At 36.4% G+C, this 20,427-nt stretch overlaps 1 protein-coding gene across 3 annotated transcripts in view; it reads right to left on the bottom strand.

The window, feature by feature from the left end:
* The window catches only part of RASA2 (RAS p21 protein activator 2), a 123,812-nt gene that overhangs the window by 80,366 nt on the left and 23,019 nt on the right, over window positions 1-20,427 (bottom strand). For all 3 annotated transcript variants that reach the window (XM_047099216.1, XM_047099213.1, XM_047099214.1), the window contains exons 2-4: window positions 15,792-15,909; window positions 10,156-10,259; window positions 712-806 (exon numbers count right to left, since the gene is read on the bottom strand). In XM_047099216.1, the coding sequence (XP_046955172.1) occupies window positions 712-806; window positions 10,156-10,259; window positions 15,792-15,909 (317 nt within the window). The remainder of the gene's footprint in view (window positions 1-711; window positions 807-10,155; window positions 10,260-15,791; window positions 15,910-20,427) is intronic.

Raw genomic sequence — 20,427 nt, 5'->3', positions numbered from 1 at the left:
ACAATTTCTAAGAGAAACTCAGACTTTTCAGAAAGAAATAGAAAGTTAAGCTACTTGGCTAAACATGTATTTTTACTCACATATAGAATCTGTAAGAACTCTTACTCTGGCAAGAGGAAAGAAGAGCTTTAAAAAGGTAATAATACCCTTCCAAATAAAAAGAAGGGTGAACAACAGGAAGGGCGGGTGTGGGAATGAAAGGCTCTGCAAGGTGGGCTCAGGCATGGTTTGAATGAATATTTTCCCAAGACTAGTTTATTAAGAGAATAAACAACATCCTGGTCAAAACAGATAAAATCACAGACTTCTGGGATTCTCTTCAAAGTAAGAATTAACGTAGCTTTTCTCTTAAAAAAAATTTCCCAACCAAAAAAATTAATAATTTGCCATTGCAACTCGAACAAAAGAACTAAAACAGGAAAAAATGTCCCCCTAACATAACTTCCCCAAACTCTCTCTCTCTCTCTCTCTCTCTCTCTCTCTCTCTCTCTCTCTCTCTCTCACACACACACACACACACACACGCATTATTCTTGAATTCAAGGCAAGGCATTTCTTTCCAGTTATATATTACCTAAAGGTCTATAATATTTGGTCCCAGAATTTAAAATAATGTGTAATAGCGCTGTCTGTATAAACTAGAATAGTTTGTTTTCCACACACTTTCTGCATGCTGACAATCTCTTATACCACTTACGCCTTAGTATTTACCTGAACCTCTGAATTGGAGTCAACAGGCTGTAGTAAAAACCAAGTTTCTTTGCCACTGTGGTTACATAAGTCTTCTTTTTTGATGGCTACTTTTCCTATAGGAAATAATGTAAGAGAAACATATTTTGTATAATCATTAGCACTGCTAAAAAAAATTAGCACTATTATATGTAATACTTTTAGAAAATATTTTAAAATAATTTGTACCTACTGATATTAAAAAATCCACTTTTTTTTTCTCATTAAACTTTTGCTTTAATGGTTCTAAAATTCTATTACAGATTTTTGGTCAAGTTGTTTTCTATATCCTAAAGAATGAAAAAGTGCCTCAGTTCCCCCTGCCCCTTGGCAGACCCTTTTCTGGGTCATTTTGAATCAGGGGATTAGACAAAAATTCAGTTGTATTTACATGCAAATGAATTTTTTAGTACTTACTCAATAGATTCATGTTTTTACCCAAAGTTCATTGCATGTAAAAAGCAATGTACAATGACAGTGTAAACTAATCCTCCCAAACCTTTAACACTATGAATAAACCGTATGTTCTATCTAGACAGACATATTTGCATTTAATAAGAGTTCACAAGTTCCAATTAAGAGAAAAAGATGAATACCATATATCACTAACAATTTTAAAAACGGACTTGAAAATTACAGATTAAGACAATAATTTTCTTTAAAATCTGCTTTTATCAAAACATTATAAACACTGCTTATGTTGCTTCAATGCATACCAAAAAATAATAACAATGATAAATAATAATAATAATCAGGGCAGTTCCCTAAAGAGTTTCTACCTCTTAGAGAAAGATACGGTACAATGAACAAAGTTGTATGAGAGAAAGAAACAGAAATGTTCTTATTATAATGAAGTATTTGCCATGTTGGTACAAAGCATTTCCTTCCTCAATTCAAGTTTTAAGAAGCAGACCCAGTTTTGCATACAACTGACAATTTATTCCAAGACTCTACACAAAAGTTTCAACAAAGAATATATACTAAAGTCAAAGTTCACTTTCTTTCATCAGGTAAGAATTTCACTTTAAGTGTCCTAATTACACTTTGTGCTCTTTCTCTTCTGATCTATCTTGGTCTTTTAGTTCCACATTTGAAAACTTTTAGAAAACAGTAAAAAGTTTTCTATCAGGATTTATCAATTGTTCTGTATCAAGTGGTAAGGAAAGGTATGACAAGAAAAAAAAACACAAAAAAACTTTCTTTAAAAATTTGGAATTAGGTAGTGGTGATGGTTGCACAAAGCTGTGAATATACTAAAAACCACTGCAGGGGTGCGTGGTGGCTCAGTCAGTTAAGCGCTTGACTTTGACTCAGGTCATGATCTCACGGTTCATGAGCTCAAGTCCCGCATCAGGCTCTGCACTATTAGTGCAGAGCCTGCTTGGGATTTTCTCCCTCCTCTCTCTCTGCCCCTCCTCCCCTGCTCACGCTTTCTCTCTCTCAAAATAAACATACATACATACATACATACATACATACAATAGTTAGATGATGGATGAATAAATAAAATAAAATAAAAAATAAATAAATAAATAAATAAATAAATAAATAAATAGGATGAAGTCTAATGTAAAGGCCAAAATCTTCTTGTGAATATATGGAATTTATAATTCATTCAAATCTTGAGGAAATAGCACCAGGAAAATAATATATTTCAGTGCTTTTTTTGGTTAAATTTAAGACACAAAATGATGGGAAAACAAATTCTTCCACTACTGGATATATTGATTAAAAGCCAAGTACAGAATTTAGGCACTCAAATATTCTTTACACTGTTGAAGAAGTTTAGGTTAAGAGAGAAATTACACAAATCTCTTGATATGTTTCACCTATGGATTATAGCAAATTCCTGGCAAATCAATATAATACCAAGAATGGCTTAAGATACAGAATTATGACAAAGTATTAAGTAGTGCATGTCACAAATGATTATGATTATCAAAAGTCTATCAAGTGGCTCCATTTACCAATGAATCTACTCCAGATATGAACATTAAGGCAATGTATAACAGTTTGATACACACACACACACACACACACACGTACACACAGAAATAGATCTATATATCCTGTAGCTGAAGTTCTTACATTTTGAAAACAACTCATTTCCCCCTTTAAGAATCTTGGTATCTATGCACCATTTATGTCCGCTTTCCAGAAAAATGCAGATATTATCTGGCATGTAATTTTAAGAGAGTTTAGTCACCATCCAGTAACTCGCTGAGAGATTCCTGGTTAAGGCCTGATAAGACAGTTTCTAGGATTTTTAGTTTTATACATAATTTATGCATATATACACAAATATACATGTGTGTATATATTTTCATATTTACAAGTATCACCAAAGCAAGCCCCCAACTTGAAAATAAGGTTTTTGAAAAAGTTTATTTTGAAGTTTACTGGCTTAACTGATTCATTTACTCATTCAACAAATAATCACAATACCACTGTGCTTTAAATGGTGATATGATTTCCAGACTCTGCTAACCAAAATCTATTTAATTAGTAATGCTTCTAAAAACTAGAGAGTAGGAACTCTACTCAGATCGCTGAGTATCCATCTTTATCACATGTGTCTTCCCAAATGAGAATTCTCTTAGTTCACAGGTAAAAATTCCCAGAAGCAAGTACCTTCTTCCTTCTACTGCATATCTTGTGCATCCCTGGCACTCACTGCCATGAAAGAGTTGAATGATTCTGGTCTTCTGAGAGAGAAGCCCTTCTCTGATTAGTTGTAAAAATTCTGTGCCTCTAATGGTCCCAAAGATTATCTCAAGTTTAGTGTTCACCATTTTGAGCAAAGTTAACTCATCACTTTAGTAGCCATGAAATCACCAACCTCAAAAAAACAAACAAAAAACCTCCCAGGAACAAACTACTCAACAAATTATTTAAAGGTACTATTTCATTTCCCCACTGTCCTGACAAACTCATAGACAGAAAAAGCTCAGACCAAACACACACACACACACACACACACACACACACACACACACACCCCAGATGCTGTATTAGTTCCTTAAAATAAGACAAGGAGAGGAAACACAAAAAGAAATGAAGGAACTGTGGGCACAGAAACTATCTTTGTTGGTCTCAAAGTAAAAAAAAAAAAAGTATTCTCAGCTTTCCAGCACCACTTCTAAACAGCATTTTCTTGCCATCTGTAAAAACTGTGTTATATTTGGGCCCCATTTTTAGATACAACATATTCTTAGAAATTTCATCCTCATACAGATCACCAACTGGCAAATCTTGATAGCCCTGTTCCTACATGGACGCTAGTAGAAATGGATGAAAAGAGCAGATATAAGTAGTGACAACTGTGACTGTCTATACAGGATGAAAATGGATCAGAAAACTGAACAAATTCTGGCACACAGTCAACAACAGCAATTCAATCACAAAACTTTAATGCCCTAGTGTATAGAGTTTAGGGTACATTTTGTTCTCCATGGTAGACTGGTATATTAATGGTCCCCAAAAATCATTCTTCCTTGGTCTATGCCATCGTGTGGTCTTCTCCAGCATAGACTCTGGTTTGGCCATGTCACTTGCTTTTGCCAAATGGGACATCAGCAAATGTGATGCAAGTAGAATCTTACTAAACACCTGTGCAGTAGGGCTTACCCTCTTAAAACCCCAAAACCATATGGAAAGGAAGGCCCAGATAACAGCCAGCACCAGCCACCAGACATATGAGTCAGGCCATTTAGTCCAGTCAATCTTCTGGATAAGTGCACATTAGTGATCCCAGTTGAGACCAATGGAATAACCACCAGTTGAGCTCAACCCAAATTAACAACCCTGAGGATCATGACCAAATATATAGTTGATGTATTTAGCCACCAAGTATTGGAATGGTTTGTTATGTACCAACAGATAAGTGATACAGACCCTATGCAAACAGATATGAAAGTGTCATCTTAGGCAATTTTGACTTCAGAGCTAAACGCCAGCAGAAATTACAAATTGAAAAGTTGGAAAAGACCTTAGCAATCTTAAACTCAGACTTATTTTATAGATACGCCAGGCCTAAGAAGGTAAAGTGATGTGTTTAAGATCACACAGCCAGGAAGTGACAGAGTCATGAATGAATTCAGGTTTCTGATAGCCTAGTGAAATTCTCTTATACTGTTCTGAAACAAGGCGAAAGAAAAAAAAAAACTTGCCTAGGTCAGATAACCACAGTTTAGTTTTTCAGCCTAGATGCCCCTCAAAGTAAAACACCCAGAAAATACACACTATAAGATAAAATATATGTTTTATTTTTCTATTAGAATTCTCACTGGAAATGGAAATACATTCTTACATAAAACTTTTATCTTTTTTCTCTCCTTTTAAGAGAGGACACTATACCTTACGTCAATATATCACAAAGTAAAATAAAACCTTAACTTTGCAACTTCCTATCTTTTTATAGCAAAGTTCCTAGGTCTCAAGTTTTTAATTCACAGTCAAATTTTTGTACTAACTACCTGGCATACGAAGACGACTAACATAAAATATTTTGCCCCATGTTGATAACAGTTATTACTTCTGGGAAGGGGACTGGGAGGGAGTCAGTGGTCAAAATGAATTAGGATTATCTGCAGTACTACAATTTGAAATTTTTTTTATAAAAAGACAAAAATTCATGTATTACACAATTAAAAAACAAACAAGCTCTTAAAACTGTACTTGGTTAGTGCACATTCTCAGAAATTCTTAAGTTTCAAAGATGGGTCTTTCAACTTTAGCTCAAATTTCATTTGAAAATGCTATAGTACTGTTTAATCTACAACTTAGCAACTAAGAATTATAAAATAATTAAACTCAATTTTCAATAGCTGAAATTTAAAAAACAAACAAACAAACCAAAACAACCCCAGGGTGCCTGGATGGCTCAGTGGGGTAAGACTCTTGATTTCCGCTCGGGTCAAGATTCCAGAGTTGAGCCCCCAAGTTAGGCCCTGCGCTGAGCATGTAACCTACTTAAGATTTTCTACCTCCCCTTGTGCTCCCTCTGTCTCCCTGGTGCTTAAAAAAAAAAAAAGGCAACGACTGAACTTTATGAGTTAGTGACAAAAGAAAATATGTTGAACTACAAAAATGTAAAGATTCATAAATGAAAACCATTTTCCAACTTTAACAGGTACATACATGATGCTGAGTTTACTTTAATAATAATTCCTATGTGTAAAAGGAAAAAAACTGCCACTAAATGCAAAAATTTTGTCTTAATAAAAATAAAATTATTTGAAAAAAAAGTTCTCACACCAAGTTATGGGTTTCTGATACTGTTACACAAAGAAGTGGTATTTATGTAAAATTTTTTTGTTTAAAAGTGCAATTGACTTTTACTTTAAAAACAAAAAAACTTAGCACAGGGAACTTTTGGAAATCGTAATTATAAACCTCAACTAAAGGCTTTTCAATGAAATAATGTATGATGACTATAGTATTATATGCAAACAATGAAAATTACAAAATTTTCTTAAAAAGACATGATAGAGAGACACTCTCTCTCAAGGGTCGCTCATAACCACCAAGAGCCTTTATCTAATCCTTACTCTACTCTGCCTCTCTCTAGTTGTTGACATTAAAAGATCTCCTGGCCTTCTGAGATGTGAATCTCTCCTATCTCTGTTCCTACATCCCTGATAAATTTTATCAATCTTCATTGAAGCCTCATTTTCCCTGCGTTTTCCTTATCTGCTCCCAGGGCAATTTCATTGGTTCCTGCAGAGTCTTCAAGTATCACTTAATGCTAATGACTCTCAAATTCGCATCTCAAGCCCTTCTCTCTAAGCTTCAGATCTGTATTTCCAACAGTCAACTAAAGTGTCCACCAAGATGTTTCCCAGGTAATACAAGTTTAACTTGTTTGAAATCAAAGTCATCCTTTCCTCTTCCCATCCTGCTGTGTTCTTTATCTCAGTTAATGATGGCCATAGAAACAATACCATTTTTAACTTTCCTTTCTCACAATCCTTCATCCCCTTATAGCCCCTAAACCCTACTTGAAGCTTCTTCAGTGAAGTACATGCACTCATTCACATTCCCACTGCCACTGCCCTTTGCATCTCATTTGATTATAGCCTCCCTGACTCTAATTTCTCTACTCTAAACCATAAACTAAAGATCACATATGTAAAGTGTGTGTATATATGCTTTAAAAGAACATATATACATATATATACATTTACATATGTAATCCATAGACACTGAGTTTGTATTTTGGAAGTTACTGCTGTAGGCCATAAAAAGTTGTTAAACTACAAAAGTATTCATGTATACATAGTCATATATAATTTTTAAAATGTTTTTCTTTTTTTTTTTTTTTTGAAAGTTTTCTCATTCTTAAAAGGTTCAACATTACTGTCTATAGGATGAAGTCCAAACTTCTAAGCACGGTTTTTAGGGTCCATCACAACTTGGTCCCAATTTATATTCCCAGTTTCACTTCTACCACCCTCTTCCTAAGTAATTTATATATTCCAGTAGATACACCACAAACATGATTTGTTTTTTCTCCTCTAATTCTGCGAATCCCTATAACCTGGCAATTTCTTACTTTTCCTACTTAGGTAGTCTGTTAATCCTCCACCAAACAAGATTACCTGTTGTCTGTGTTCTCAAGTACTTTGTTCATATCTCTAGCCCAGATCCAATTACAATAAATTAGAATTAGAGTACAAGTGTGCCTCTCTGATAGCCTGGGAATAACCTGAGTTGTCTTCTTTGTATGCCACACAGAAGTGTTTGTAAATGTTGGTTTCACTGAATTGAGGATGGGACCTCAGGGGTCTGCTAAAAAGAAAAGAGTCTGCATATACATAAAGAACTCAGAAGAAGAAAGACAACTAGGATAATACAAAGTCATTAAACTCAAACTGTATTTTCTCTGGCTTTCAACAAGGTGAAAAAGCAATCAAAAAGAGTCAAATATAGGGGCGCCTGGGTGGCGCAGTCGGTTAAGCGTCCGACTTCAGCCAGGTCACGATCTCGCGGTCCGTGAGTTCGAGCCCCGCGTCGGGCTCTGGGCTGATGGCTCAGAGCCTGGAGCCTGTTTCCGATTCTGTGTCTCCCTCTCTCTCTGCCCCTCCCCCGTTCATGCTCTGTCTCTCTCTGTCCCAAAAATAAATAAAAAAATGTTGAAAAAAAAAAAAAAAGAGTCAAATATGACAAAGAGGCAGATAAGGATTCAACACTATGAAAATGCCTTTTGTGACAAAGAAAAAGTATTTGTTATGTGTACAGCTGACAAAAGTTAACATATTTAACAAATAAGTACGCATAAAAGTAAACAAATTCATCCAAATGAAAAATGGGCATGACAATGAAAAACTAGTTTATAGAAGAAAAATATAAAAGACTAATAAACATACAAAAACTTCAACAAATTCATTGATAATCAAAAAAATACAAGTCAAAAAATATTATTTTTCACCTATCAAATTGGGAGAAACTTTTTTCAATGCTAATATCCAAGAATATCCATGATATGGTGAAATGATTATGCCCAGGCCATGTTTGGGGGAATTTAAATTACCATAGTATTTCTGGGGGCCAATGTAAAAAACACAGAGAGAAAAAATTTTAAAAATATTCATATCTTGGGGCACCTGGGTGGCTCAGTCAGTTAACCATCCAACTCTTAATTTTGGTTCAGGTGGGATCAAGCCCAGCATCAGACTCTGTACTGACAGTGTGGAGCCTACTTAGGATTCTCTCTCTCCTTCTCTCCCTGCACCCACAACCCCCCCCACCAGCTTATGCCTTTGCCTGTGCATGTGCATGCACTCTCTAAGTAAATAAATAAACTTTTAAAAATAAATAAATAAAAATATTCATATCCTTTAACCCAGTATTTTCACTTCTAGGAATTTATTCTAAGAAAAAGAGACATACTAAGATGTATGCAAGAAGGATGTTCATACCAACACCATTTTTTTTAAAGTCTATTTATTTATTTTGAGAGAGTAAGAGAGCACAAGCAGGGGAGGGGCAGGGAGAGAGGAAGAGAGAGAGAATCTGAAGCAGGCTCTGCACTGTCAGCACAGAATCAGATGCAGGGCTCGAACTCACAAATCTTGAGATTGTGACCCAAGCTGAAATCAAGAGTCGGATGTTCAACCAACTGAGCCACCCAGGTGCCCCAGGAGCTCATAGAAACACCATTTAGAGAATCAACAATCTGAAAACATAAGTGTTCACCAACAAAGAGGTGGTTAAAACAATGTATTTCTTTACAGAGGATATTTAACAAATAATTTTAAAAAACAATGACAAGGGAAAAGGATCATTAGATGAAAAAAGGAAAAAACTGAATAGTGCAATGTAATAATATAAATACAGAAAATAAAGGGAAGAAATATACAAATTATTAACTAGTTATTCCTGTGCACAGCCACTACTGATCACTAAGAACATGTAATAGCTTTAGAATTAAAAATATATATACTGTTTTTAAAGGTTATTTGATTTCCTCTAAAAGGATTCTAGCAAACTTCAAAAAAGGTTTGTCAGGAAAATATAGAAGCCAGATTACAAAGATTTAAAAACAAAGTAGCAGTAAGCAGAAGGATACAAACCATTTGTTAAGAAGTTCAACAGCAAAAGCGGAAACACGTTAGATGGTAGTTAAGAGAGGACAAAGTCAAATAAATCATTTAAAAAAGTCAAATTAACCATTTAAACTGTAGAAGACTTGAGCATATTTCCAATCAGAAAGGAGAAATGGAAATGACGAAATTCACAATACTAAAAAGCAAGAGGATAATACATGCAAATTACAGACCTCTACCTGTTATTAAAATACAGACAATGGTACAAAGACCATGAATCGACACATACATGTCCATTTAGCTTTGTTCTACTCCATGCCCACAGAGCATACCCCAGCCTTAGACAATTATTTAAGAAATAGAGTTCATGGTCACCAATAGAGCCAGAGAGAAAACATATGTCTACATTAAAGCAAATTATTACTTCTATTAAAAAAGCTTCAAAAATAAATGTTCTTTGGGAGATCAAATACTGCGATCTTTGTATAAAAACATTCTTTGAACCATTCAGCAAATACCAAGCTTTTACTAAATGTAAGGCACTCTGTGAGTGATGGTCTCTACCTTCATAAATACCCTATTAGACAAGATACTAAACAAAAAACTGATGAACAAGTGTAATGAATACTAACGAAAATGGCCCTACAGGTACTTTGGAAACATGACACCATGATTAGGGGGAGATCAGTCACGACACCTCCAAAGCATTACCTAAACTGAGCATACAAATTAAAAATAAGATTCACAAACAAACATGAAGAGTAAAGGATTACAAATATTGAACATATATTATTTTGTTGTTTTCAATGCTTTATATTTAGAGAAAGAATTAAGAGAAACACCAACACTGTGATTAAAGATAATTATGAACAGTACATACCTATACGAAGGTCTCTTTGTAAAACATTCTTATCATAAACATAGAAAGACAAATACTGGAAAGTTCTTGGAATCTCAAAGTAAAATTCTTCACTGAAAAATGGGCTAGAGAGAAAGGGGGAAAAGCTCATTAAATTTAAATTTGACAGAGTCCTCAAACAGTATTTTCAATAAAATAAATTACAGACTAAAACATCATAGGGAAAAGCTTCAAAAGCCCAAAATTATTCTCTATGCTAAGTTCCAACTAAACCTTATACAAACCAAATTGAACTCTGAGAGGACCTCAATTGCTAGGCTGAGCTCTGAACAGCTTTTCAGAAGTCCTATGGACAGAAGACCCAATTATTGCCTAGGGTCATGTCCACCTCAAGTGGACACAATGAGCTGAGGAGAGTGTCCTTCACAACATCATCATCTCAGAAATACGTATAGCTTTATTAATCACAATTGACAACACAAAAGGATAATGTTTTGAAAAGTATTATTTTAAAATATACTTAAGAAATTACAATGGGTTATTTTGAATCAACTTAAGTTATACATTACATATAATGAAATCCAATTTAAAGTACAGAGGTTAATGATTTGACAAATTTATAAACCTGTGTCATCTCCATCCCAGTCAACACGTAGTAACACTTCTGTCTCCCAGAAGGTTTCTGTATACTCCTCTGCAGTTATCCCACCACACCTGACACAGGCAACCAGTGATCTGATTTCTATTACACAGATCTGTCAAAGAATCCCATATAAATAGAATTAAATAGTATGTACTCTTGTGTCTAGCTTCTCTCACTCAGCTTAACAACTGAGATTTTTCCATTTTGCTCATGTGTTTTAATTGCTGCATAATATTCCCTTCGTGAATATTCCACAATCTATTCTCCCAGTCATGTCATGCAAGTTGTTTCTAATTTGGGCTGTTAAAAAGAAAGCTGCTATAACATTTTTATAGAAGGTTTTTTCTGAACATATGCTTTCAATTATTTTGGGTAGACAGCTAAAAGAGTGGAATTGTTAAGTTAAAAGGTAGATGAATTTTTAATTTATAAGAAACTGCTGTCAAACTGTTTTCCAACACCTGTGTCCCAAACAAATGCGTACCGTTTACACTTTTACCAGCAATGCAGGAGGGCTCAAGTTATTTCATTGCCAAATTTGCTATTGAAAGTCTTTTTAAAATTAGCTATTCTAGTGAATGTGATATGATAAATTTTTACACCTGTGAAATTTCTACCCCAGTCAAGATACAGAACATTTCTATCTCCCCAGACAGTTCCCTTGTGCAATCACCTCCTCCATACTGTCACAAAAACCAGTGATCTGATTTCGATCATGACACATTTGTTCAAGAATCTATAGTGACAGAAATGGTCTTAAACTGCATTTCCCTGATGGCTAATGATGCTGAATATTTTTCATGTGCTTGTTGGCCATTTGTATATATTCTTTTGGGAAATATCTATTCATGTTTTCTCCACATATTTTAAATGGGCTATCTGTCTTATTGGTTTTGTTTTCATTTTTAAATAAGTTCTAGATACAAGTCCTTTGTCAGAATATTTTCTCCCAGCTGTGGATGGCCATTTCATTTTCTCGACAATGTCTGTTGAAGAGCAGAAGGCTCTGATTTTGATGAAATCCAGTTTCTCAATTTTCTTCTTTTATGACTAGTGATTTCTACATCCTAAGTTAAGAATTCTTTGCCTATCCCCAAGTTGCTAAGATTTTCTCCTATGAAACCACTTATTTTTTTAATGTTTATTTAAACTTTTAAAAAATGTTTTCATTTATTTTTGAGAGACAGAGACAGAGCATGAGTATGGCAGGGGCAGAGAGAGAGGGAGACACATAATCTGAAGCAGGCCCCAGGCTCTGAGCTGTCAGCACAGAGCCCGATGCGGTGCTCAAACTCATGGACCATGAGATCATGACCTGAGCCAAAGTCAGACACTTAACTGACTGAGCCACCCAGGCGCCCAATGTTTATTTATTTTCGAGAGAGAGAGTACCAGCAGGGGAGGGGCAGAAAGAGAGGGAGACACAGAATCTGAAGCAGGCTCCAGGCTCTGAACTGCCAGCACAGAGCCTGATGCGGGATTCAAACCCACAAACTGAGAGATCATGACCTGAGCTGAAGTCAGACACTTAACTGACTGACTCACCCAGGTGCCCCCAAACAACTCATTTTTATAAGTTTATTTTAAGAATGTTATTTTGATGTTTAAATTCTTCTATAAAGACATGAATCTCTGAAATGTTAGTAAATATCTTTGTCAAGATCACTTCTTTCCTAAGAATGTTTAAAGAAATAAAGGATTCTTTGAAAATGTCACCAGAAAAATGCAATCTCTTTAGGATGTCACAACTTAAAAAAAGACACTGAAATACAAAGGAAAATACTCTTACAGAAGTTATTTCTGACCTTGTCCAGAAAACAGCTGACTCAGCTTTTTAGTTGTTTATAATGCCTGGTTAACTTTTGCCAATATGTTTTCCACTTCAAATGTAATAAAAATAAACTTTTAAAAGTTGGTCTATCAAAATAACTGGAGTCCTCTAATTAATCTCAACATAAAAACTGATACAAAAACAACTATTAGGCAAAGACATGACATGTTTAGGTATTTTCTCCTTTGCATCATTTTATAAACAATTATAAAATTGAGGATTTCCTTTATATGTCACATGCACGCACTCAAATGTTATTTTTAAAATACATTATAAAACCAAGTAAGAATACCATAGAACTATCCACTAAACCATCTGTTATCACTATATCACCACAACTGCAGCAAGTTAATCCCCACATCTGGGTGCCCACATCTTTAATTAATTAACTAATCAATCTATCTGAAGAAAACTTCAATGAGATTGGTAAGCAGCAATGACTAGACTTACACAGTTTTTAAAACAACACTCTATTGCTATCATTGACGTATGATCATGCATATGACTCTTAAGGAAATTCCTGGGATGGGAAAGAAAAGCACTAGGCACAAGCAGTATTGCTATTTCTCAGTTTGTTTATACCATTCGCTGTTCAAAAGGATTTGAGGTAGAAATGTGGGAGCTATAGATTTCATATAGGACTCTTCCTTACCCATTATGAAAACCTGTATCCAGGCTGCCTATAAAAACTGTACTATCCAGAACCCATAAGATCTAAATGGTATCTACTGACTTATCAAAATAAGGGGAAAAAACACTGACATGAAAGCCAGGGGGGCAAAGCTTTATATTACAGATTCTTTCACCTTATTCCACAAGGAAAATGCTAGGGGGCACCTAGAATCCAAGAAGCACCTAATCTAACATATGAAATAACCTAAGGTAACCACTGTTAGTCTTAAAATACCTTCCAAGTTGCTATGCATCTAGAAAAATAATTTAAGATGGATAAAAATAATTGGTTTCATCATCTTTCCACAACACAAATATCTAGAAAGGCAAGAGTTAAAAAAAAAAAAAAAAGTAAGCTAATTTTAGTCACTAATTTACAAAGCTACATATTTGAAACTACCACAAGTATTCAATTTATGGGCAATTACTAGCTCTGTATATCACTGATTTTTGTGCGATATGGAATCAGTGTACATTGAGTAACAAACTAAGAGTTGTAACAGTTTCAGGTTCCAATCTCCAGTTTGCTTCCAACTTCCTATATTATACACACAAATTATTCAGCCTTTTGGTGACTCGGTTTCATCATGCATAACATATAAATAACAAAATTCTAATACAACAGGGACAGATGATTTATGACTAGAGACATGAAGTATATTACTTTAAATTTTGGGGGGGTTACTGAAGTACTTTCAGCTTTACACAATCCTTTCCTATGAAGAACACTAGAGACATTCAAAATTATAACCACTGACAATAAAGATAAAAGGGGAAAAGCCTCAGAAAAAAAGGGCAAGTTTAAAGAAAATAGATTATGAAAAAGAACACCAAAAAATAGATTTCCTAGGGGTGTCTGGGTGGCTCAGTCAGTTAAGCATCTGACTCTTAGTTTGAGGATCTCACAGTTGGTGAGTTCGAGCCCTGCCGTTGGGCTCTGCTCTGACACTGCAGAGCCTGCTTGGGAATTCTCTCTCTCCCTCTGTCTCTATCCCCCTCTTGCTCATGCTCTCTCTCAAAGTGAATAAACTCTTAAAACCAGATTCCCCAAAAAGTTTACAAGAGTCATGACACTTAGTAATTCATTCATCACACGTTCATTCCAACAACTCCCCATGCCTTTATTTTGATTCTTATCTCTGTCCAAGACTGCGTCCTGTCAGCACAGCTCTGTGCTAGAATTATGCCCACAAATGCTATTACAGGGCAGAGGTGGCAGACTCTAATTTTATGAATTAGAATTTATTATGATACTCTCAAAGTGCTATTACACTTTCCAAAAATGAGAAATTTACGTAAGAATCCATTCCCTGACAATGACTTGTGCAACTCTCAGAAGTAATTTATTCTCAAGAGAAATAAAATAATGAGGTACTCTGAGAAAAGTTCAAATAAATAGGCACAATTTAGCCTAGAGAACAAACGGAGGTGTATTGATAGTTGTTTTCAAAAACTTGAAAGATGTCATGTCAGAGACAGATTAAGGTGTTTTCCAGAAATCCAAGGGAGGATTAGGAACAATTAAAAGGAAGATATATTTTGAAGCAATGAAAAGCCACATGAAAGTCAGCACTGCATCTATCTTGTTCTCATGAATATAGGAATAAACAGCACCAGCCAGCTCTTGGCATACAGTAGGTTCTCCTTTTGATAGACATTATTTCACAAAATGTAAGAGTTTCCTAAGGATCAGAATAGTTCTAAGAACAAATAGTCTGCTTAAAAAGCAATGAACTCCTTGGTCACTGGAACAAACATTATTAAGCAAATGTCAGATGACCTCTTATCAACGATAATTGTCAGAAGGAACAAACCGTAAGGCAGTTGATCAGTCCAGCTCAAAAAACATTAAAGCTCCCTCAAACTCTGAGATTCTGTAATTCTAAAAACAAATCCAGGGGCGCCTGGCAGCGCAGTCGGCTAATCATCCAACTTCGGTTCAGGTCTTGATCTCGTGGTTCATGAGTTCAAGGCCTGCATTGAGCTCTGTGCTAACAACTCAGAACCTGGAGCCTGCTGTGGATTCTGTGTCTCCCTCTCTTTCTGCCCCTGCCCTGTCTCACTCTGTCTCTGTCTCTGTCTCTCTCTCAAAAATAAATAATAAACATTTAAAAAAATTTTAATAATAAAAATAAAAATAAAAAATCCAGAATGTAAAAGAAAAGTTTCAGGGGCGCCTGGGTGGCTCAGTCGGTTAAGCGTCTGACTTCAGCTCAGGTCACGATCTCACGTTCCATGAGTTCGAGCCCCGCGTCGGGCTCTGGGCTGATGGCTCAGAGCCTGGAGCCTGCTTCCGGTTCTGTGTCTCCCTCTCTCCCTGCCCCTCCCCCATTCATGCTCTGTCTCTCTCTGTCTCAAAAATAAATAAACGTTAAAAAAAATTTTTTTTTTTTAAAAAAAGAAAAGTTTCAGATAAACGAAGTATTCTTGATGATTACAGTCTGGAAAAAGTATAAAATTTATTTATTAATATATAGCATATGGAAGACAATTTATGAATTTTTTACAAACCTTAAAGACTTTTCAACAACTTGGGTACGATAAACTTCTTCCTGGTCCAAATTTATGGTGCAGAAACAATCTCTCATTTTGTTGGGTCCAAGATATGGCAATAAATTTTTTGCTTCACCTGTTGGCACAAAAATTAAAATTGGTGTTAAATACCACCAGCTGCTTCATGCTAAGCCTTATAAAGGATGAATTCAATTCAAAAGAATATTCCAGAGGTAGCACAAAAAAACTCCTGATTATAGAAAGAAGCTGATCAATTTGGGCTAAAGGCATCCAGTGATGGGGCACCTAAGCGGCTCAGTCAGTTAAGCACTGGACTTTGGCTCAGGTCATGATCTCACGGTTCATGACTTCGAGTCCCACATCAGGATCTCTGCTGTCAGCAGGGAGTCCACTTGGGATCCTCTGTTTCCCCCTCTCTGCCTGTCCCCTGCTCAAGCACACATGGTCTCTCTCTCAACAATTAATAAACGTTGGAAAAAAAAAAAAAAGGTATCCAGTGAGACTGAAAAGAGGAGCTGGGTGTAAAGGGGAGTGTGAGGTCATATTACATCATGGTGTCCCTGCTCGCGGAAAAGGGCAACTCCCCCACTTGTCCTCTCCATTCCAATCACCAGTGCCACTTCAAAGACTTGACCCCACAATTAATCCCTCTTTCCTGTATCATCAATTCTCCTCTCTAGTGGATCATTCCCATCGGAACGAAAACAAGCTTTAGTATTTCCCAATTTTAAAAGAGCACAAAAAGAAAAAAAATCTCCTGTGATTCCACATCCTTTCTTGTGGTATCATTCCATTTCTAGACTCTCTTTCATAGCAAATCTTCTCAAAAGCAATCATCTCTCGTCACTGTTTCTAATTTCTCCCTTTCCATCCATTCTTCAACCCTCTCCCCAGTCAGCCAGCTTCTAACTCCATGATGACACACAGCAACTGTTCTAGCTAGGGTTATCAATGCTTTCCATGTTGCCAAATCCAGTGGTCATTTCTCTGCCCTCATCATACCTGATCTGGTGGCACTATTTAATAATAGTGAACACTAACATCCCTCCTTAAAATGTCCTTTTCTTGGCTTCTCCAACACAATTATTTCTGGCTTTCCTCCTACATCCCTGGCCCTCTGTTGACTTCTTTCCCTCCTTACCTCTAAATGTTGCAATGCTTCAGGACTCAGATCTGGACCACCTTCTCTTCTTTGCCTGTGCAAACCCCTTCAAGTATGGTGTTAATGCAATTGCTTCCTAGGTCTGCATTTCTAGGCCTGATCTCTCCTCCTCAACACTGGATGTGAATATCCAACTGCCTCCTTGGACATCCAGTAGGCATCTCGGATTTAACAAGTCCCCGACAAACCATCTGACTTCCTCCCCTAAAACATGCTCTTCCCCCAGTCTACCACCATCTTACTCTCTTTTTCTCACCATCCTCCCCAAACCTCCCCCACATCCAACCCACCAATAAATCCAGCAAACCTCCAAAACACATCTCAAATCCAACCACTTCTCCTTGCCTTCGCTGGTATTCCCCTACAATCCACTTTCCACCAGTGTGATCATCTGAACATATTCTTCAGGTCGGTCACTCCCCTGCTCCAATACCATTCCATTTCACTTAGAATACAATCTGACTTCTAAATTCCCATTCTCATGATCCACACAGCCCTACCATTCTCTCCTCTCTGACCTCTTTTCTTCCCACTCTCTTCAGTGTTCACCCTTTTTTCATTCACCAACCATGCCAAACTTGGTCACGTGGAGGGCCTCTGCCTGGAATGCTCTAACTCTACAGCTTCCCATGGCTGGCTCTGTTTTTCCTTCAGGTTTCAGCTTAAATTCTCCTCAGAGAAACCTTCCCCAACTATTCTGTCTCCAGTAGATAACCCTGCTACCATAGCCTACTTCTGTTTTCTTGAAAGCATTTATAAGTATCTGAAACTGCTAATTTTTACATGTTTATTTTCTGGTTCTCTCATTCTTGAGGCCTGAGAACTTGTTGATCCCCAAAATCTAAAATAGTGACTGTCATACAGTAGATATTTGAGAAATACTTGTTGAAGGAATACTAAGGAAGCCAGGAAGTCTAATTTTGAAGTTCTTTTGAGATACTTATGGTCCAAAAGCACACACAAAAGTGTGCACTGAAATCAGACACCAGTGTATTAAATTCAGAAAGCCAGGTAGTTGGCTTAAGGGAAACAGCACTGCCCTAAGAATTATGAAATCAATGCTCCTGTTTTACCCCTGCTACTATGTATCTAAATGGCTTCACACAAATCACTAAAGCACAGCCTTCTTGATGGAAATTTGGGCTAGATAAACTCAAGTCTCTTTCTGCTTATCACTTTAAAACTAAACGCCACTTAAACCAATATATTTTAGCACAGTCTATCAGAAACTTAAGAAGCACCTATGAAAAATTCAATAAACAATTTTTTTATTACAATGAGAAAATCAATGAAAAGGCACCAGTAAGATACTCATTAAGCTTGTCATTGAGCCAACAAAACTAAAAGGCAACTGACAGAATGGGAAAAGATAGGACATAGCGGACAAAGGGCTAGTATCCAAAATCTATAAAGAACACACCAAACTCCACACCCGAAAAACAAATAATCCAGTGAAGAAATGGGCAGAAAACATGAATAGACACTTCTCTAAAGAAGACATCCAGATGGCCAAGAGGCACATGAAAAGATGCTCAACATCGCTCCTCATCAGGGAAATACAAATCAAAACCACACTCAGATACCACCTCACGCCAGTCAGAGTGGCTAAAATGAACAAGTCAGGAGACTATAGATGCTGGAGAGGATGTGGAGAAACGGGAACCCTCTTGCACTGTTGGTGGGAAGGCAAACTGGTGCAGCCACTCTGGAAAACAGTGTGGAGGTTCCTCAAAAAATTAAAAATAGACCTACCCTATGACCCAGCAGTAGCACTGCTAGGAATTTACCCAAGGGATACAGGAGTGCTGATGCATAGGGGCACTTGTACCCCAATGTTTAGAGCAGCACTTTCAACAATTGCCAAATTATGGAAAGAGCCTAAATGTCCATCAAATGATGAATGGAAAAAGAAACTGTGGTTTATATACACAATGGAATACTACTTGGCAATGAGAAAGAATGAAATATGGCCTTTTGTAGCAACGTGGATGGAACTGGAGAGTGTTATGCCAAGTGAAGTAAGTCATACAGAGAAGCGTTTTCACTCTTACATGGATCCTGACAAACTTAACACAAGACCATGGGGGAGCGGGAGGGGGAAAAATGTTACAGAGAGGAAGGAGGCAAATCATAAGAGACTCTTAAAAACTGAGAATAAACTGAGGGTTGATGGGGGTGGGAGGGAGGGGAAGGTGGGTGATGGGCAATGAGGAGGGCACCTGTTGGGATGAGCACAGGGTGTTGTATAGAAACCAATTTGACAATAAATTTCATATTAAAAAAAAAAAGCTTGTCATTGAGAGCTTAAAAGAAATTAAGTTCCTACTTAGAGTAAATATACTTATATTCATCTCAACTCAGAATCAGGAATCTTTTAAATGATTCCAAAATTGCCTAATATGGGTTGGCCTTTACAAATAAACCAGTTTCCTAACAGGAAAAAATTATATGTTTTAATTTGTATCCATCCAGTCTCTTCCTGAAGCTAGATGTCGCTTCTCTTATCCAATCTCATCCATCTTGCCGAGCTCTCTCTACCCCATTCCCTCTCATTCCACAACACTGCCTATCAATTCTGATTGAAGCAGGTTGATTACTCTCAACCTTCTTCTCCTTTTTTTTTTTTATTTTTTTTTTTTATTTATTTTTGAGAGAGAGACACAGAGACAGAGCGCAAGCAGGGCAGGGGCAGAGAGACAGAGGGAGACACAGAATCTGAAACAGTCTCCAGGTTCTGTGCTGACAACACGGGGCTCAAACTTGGCAACAGCTAGATTATGACCTGAGCCTAAGTCAGACACTCAACCAACCAAGCCACCCAGGCGCGCATCTTCTCCTTTAAGTCTTTTCTTCTTTGATGTCTCCTCTCTCTATAAATCCAGAAGGTATTTTCTTTTTAAACCCCAAATCCAAGTAGGTCACCGAAGGGCCTGGAATGTAAACAACTTTTAGAATTAAATCATAATAAATATGATCTATATCTAATGAGGGAATTTGGAACACTGAATCACTGCTCTTGAATATGTTCCCGTTTCATTCACATAAGTGCAGTTTGAGAACTATTTTGTGAATGTACATCTATTCCACTACCTGCCTTTTCAAGGGGGAGATAATAGCAATTACTTTGTGTACAGAATCCAATGAATGGTATCAGATATCTACTAAGAATAAGTAAAAGCTTAAGGTCTATGTAATATATGAAACACACTCAACGTTGCTTCCTGTAAAAGCGATTATCATAATCTGTATTTGTTGAATATCTGTCACTAACTTATATTCAAATAAACTACACTGAAGGTGAATTCTTCTGATCAATGCCCAGCTCATTAATCAATCATACAAATATGTTGATAGATTCAGCTATCAAGACTTTAATTCCAAACTATATTGACACTCAAAAAAAAAAACAACAAATCAAAATAATTAACTGCTACTCTATAAAAAAAATAATCAAAAGTAAAGTAACTAACA

Source organism: Lynx rufus, unplaced genomic scaffold (assembly GCF_022079265.1).
Source record: "Lynx rufus isolate CCGP_SWC_20201006 ecotype Redwood Valley unplaced genomic scaffold, mLynRuf1.p SCAF_5, whole genome shotgun sequence".
Lineage (NCBI taxonomy): Eukaryota > Metazoa > Chordata > Mammalia > Carnivora > Felidae > Lynx > Lynx rufus.
Note: the sequence above shows the minus strand (reverse complement) of the source record. Positions and strands in the feature narration are given on the sequence as shown.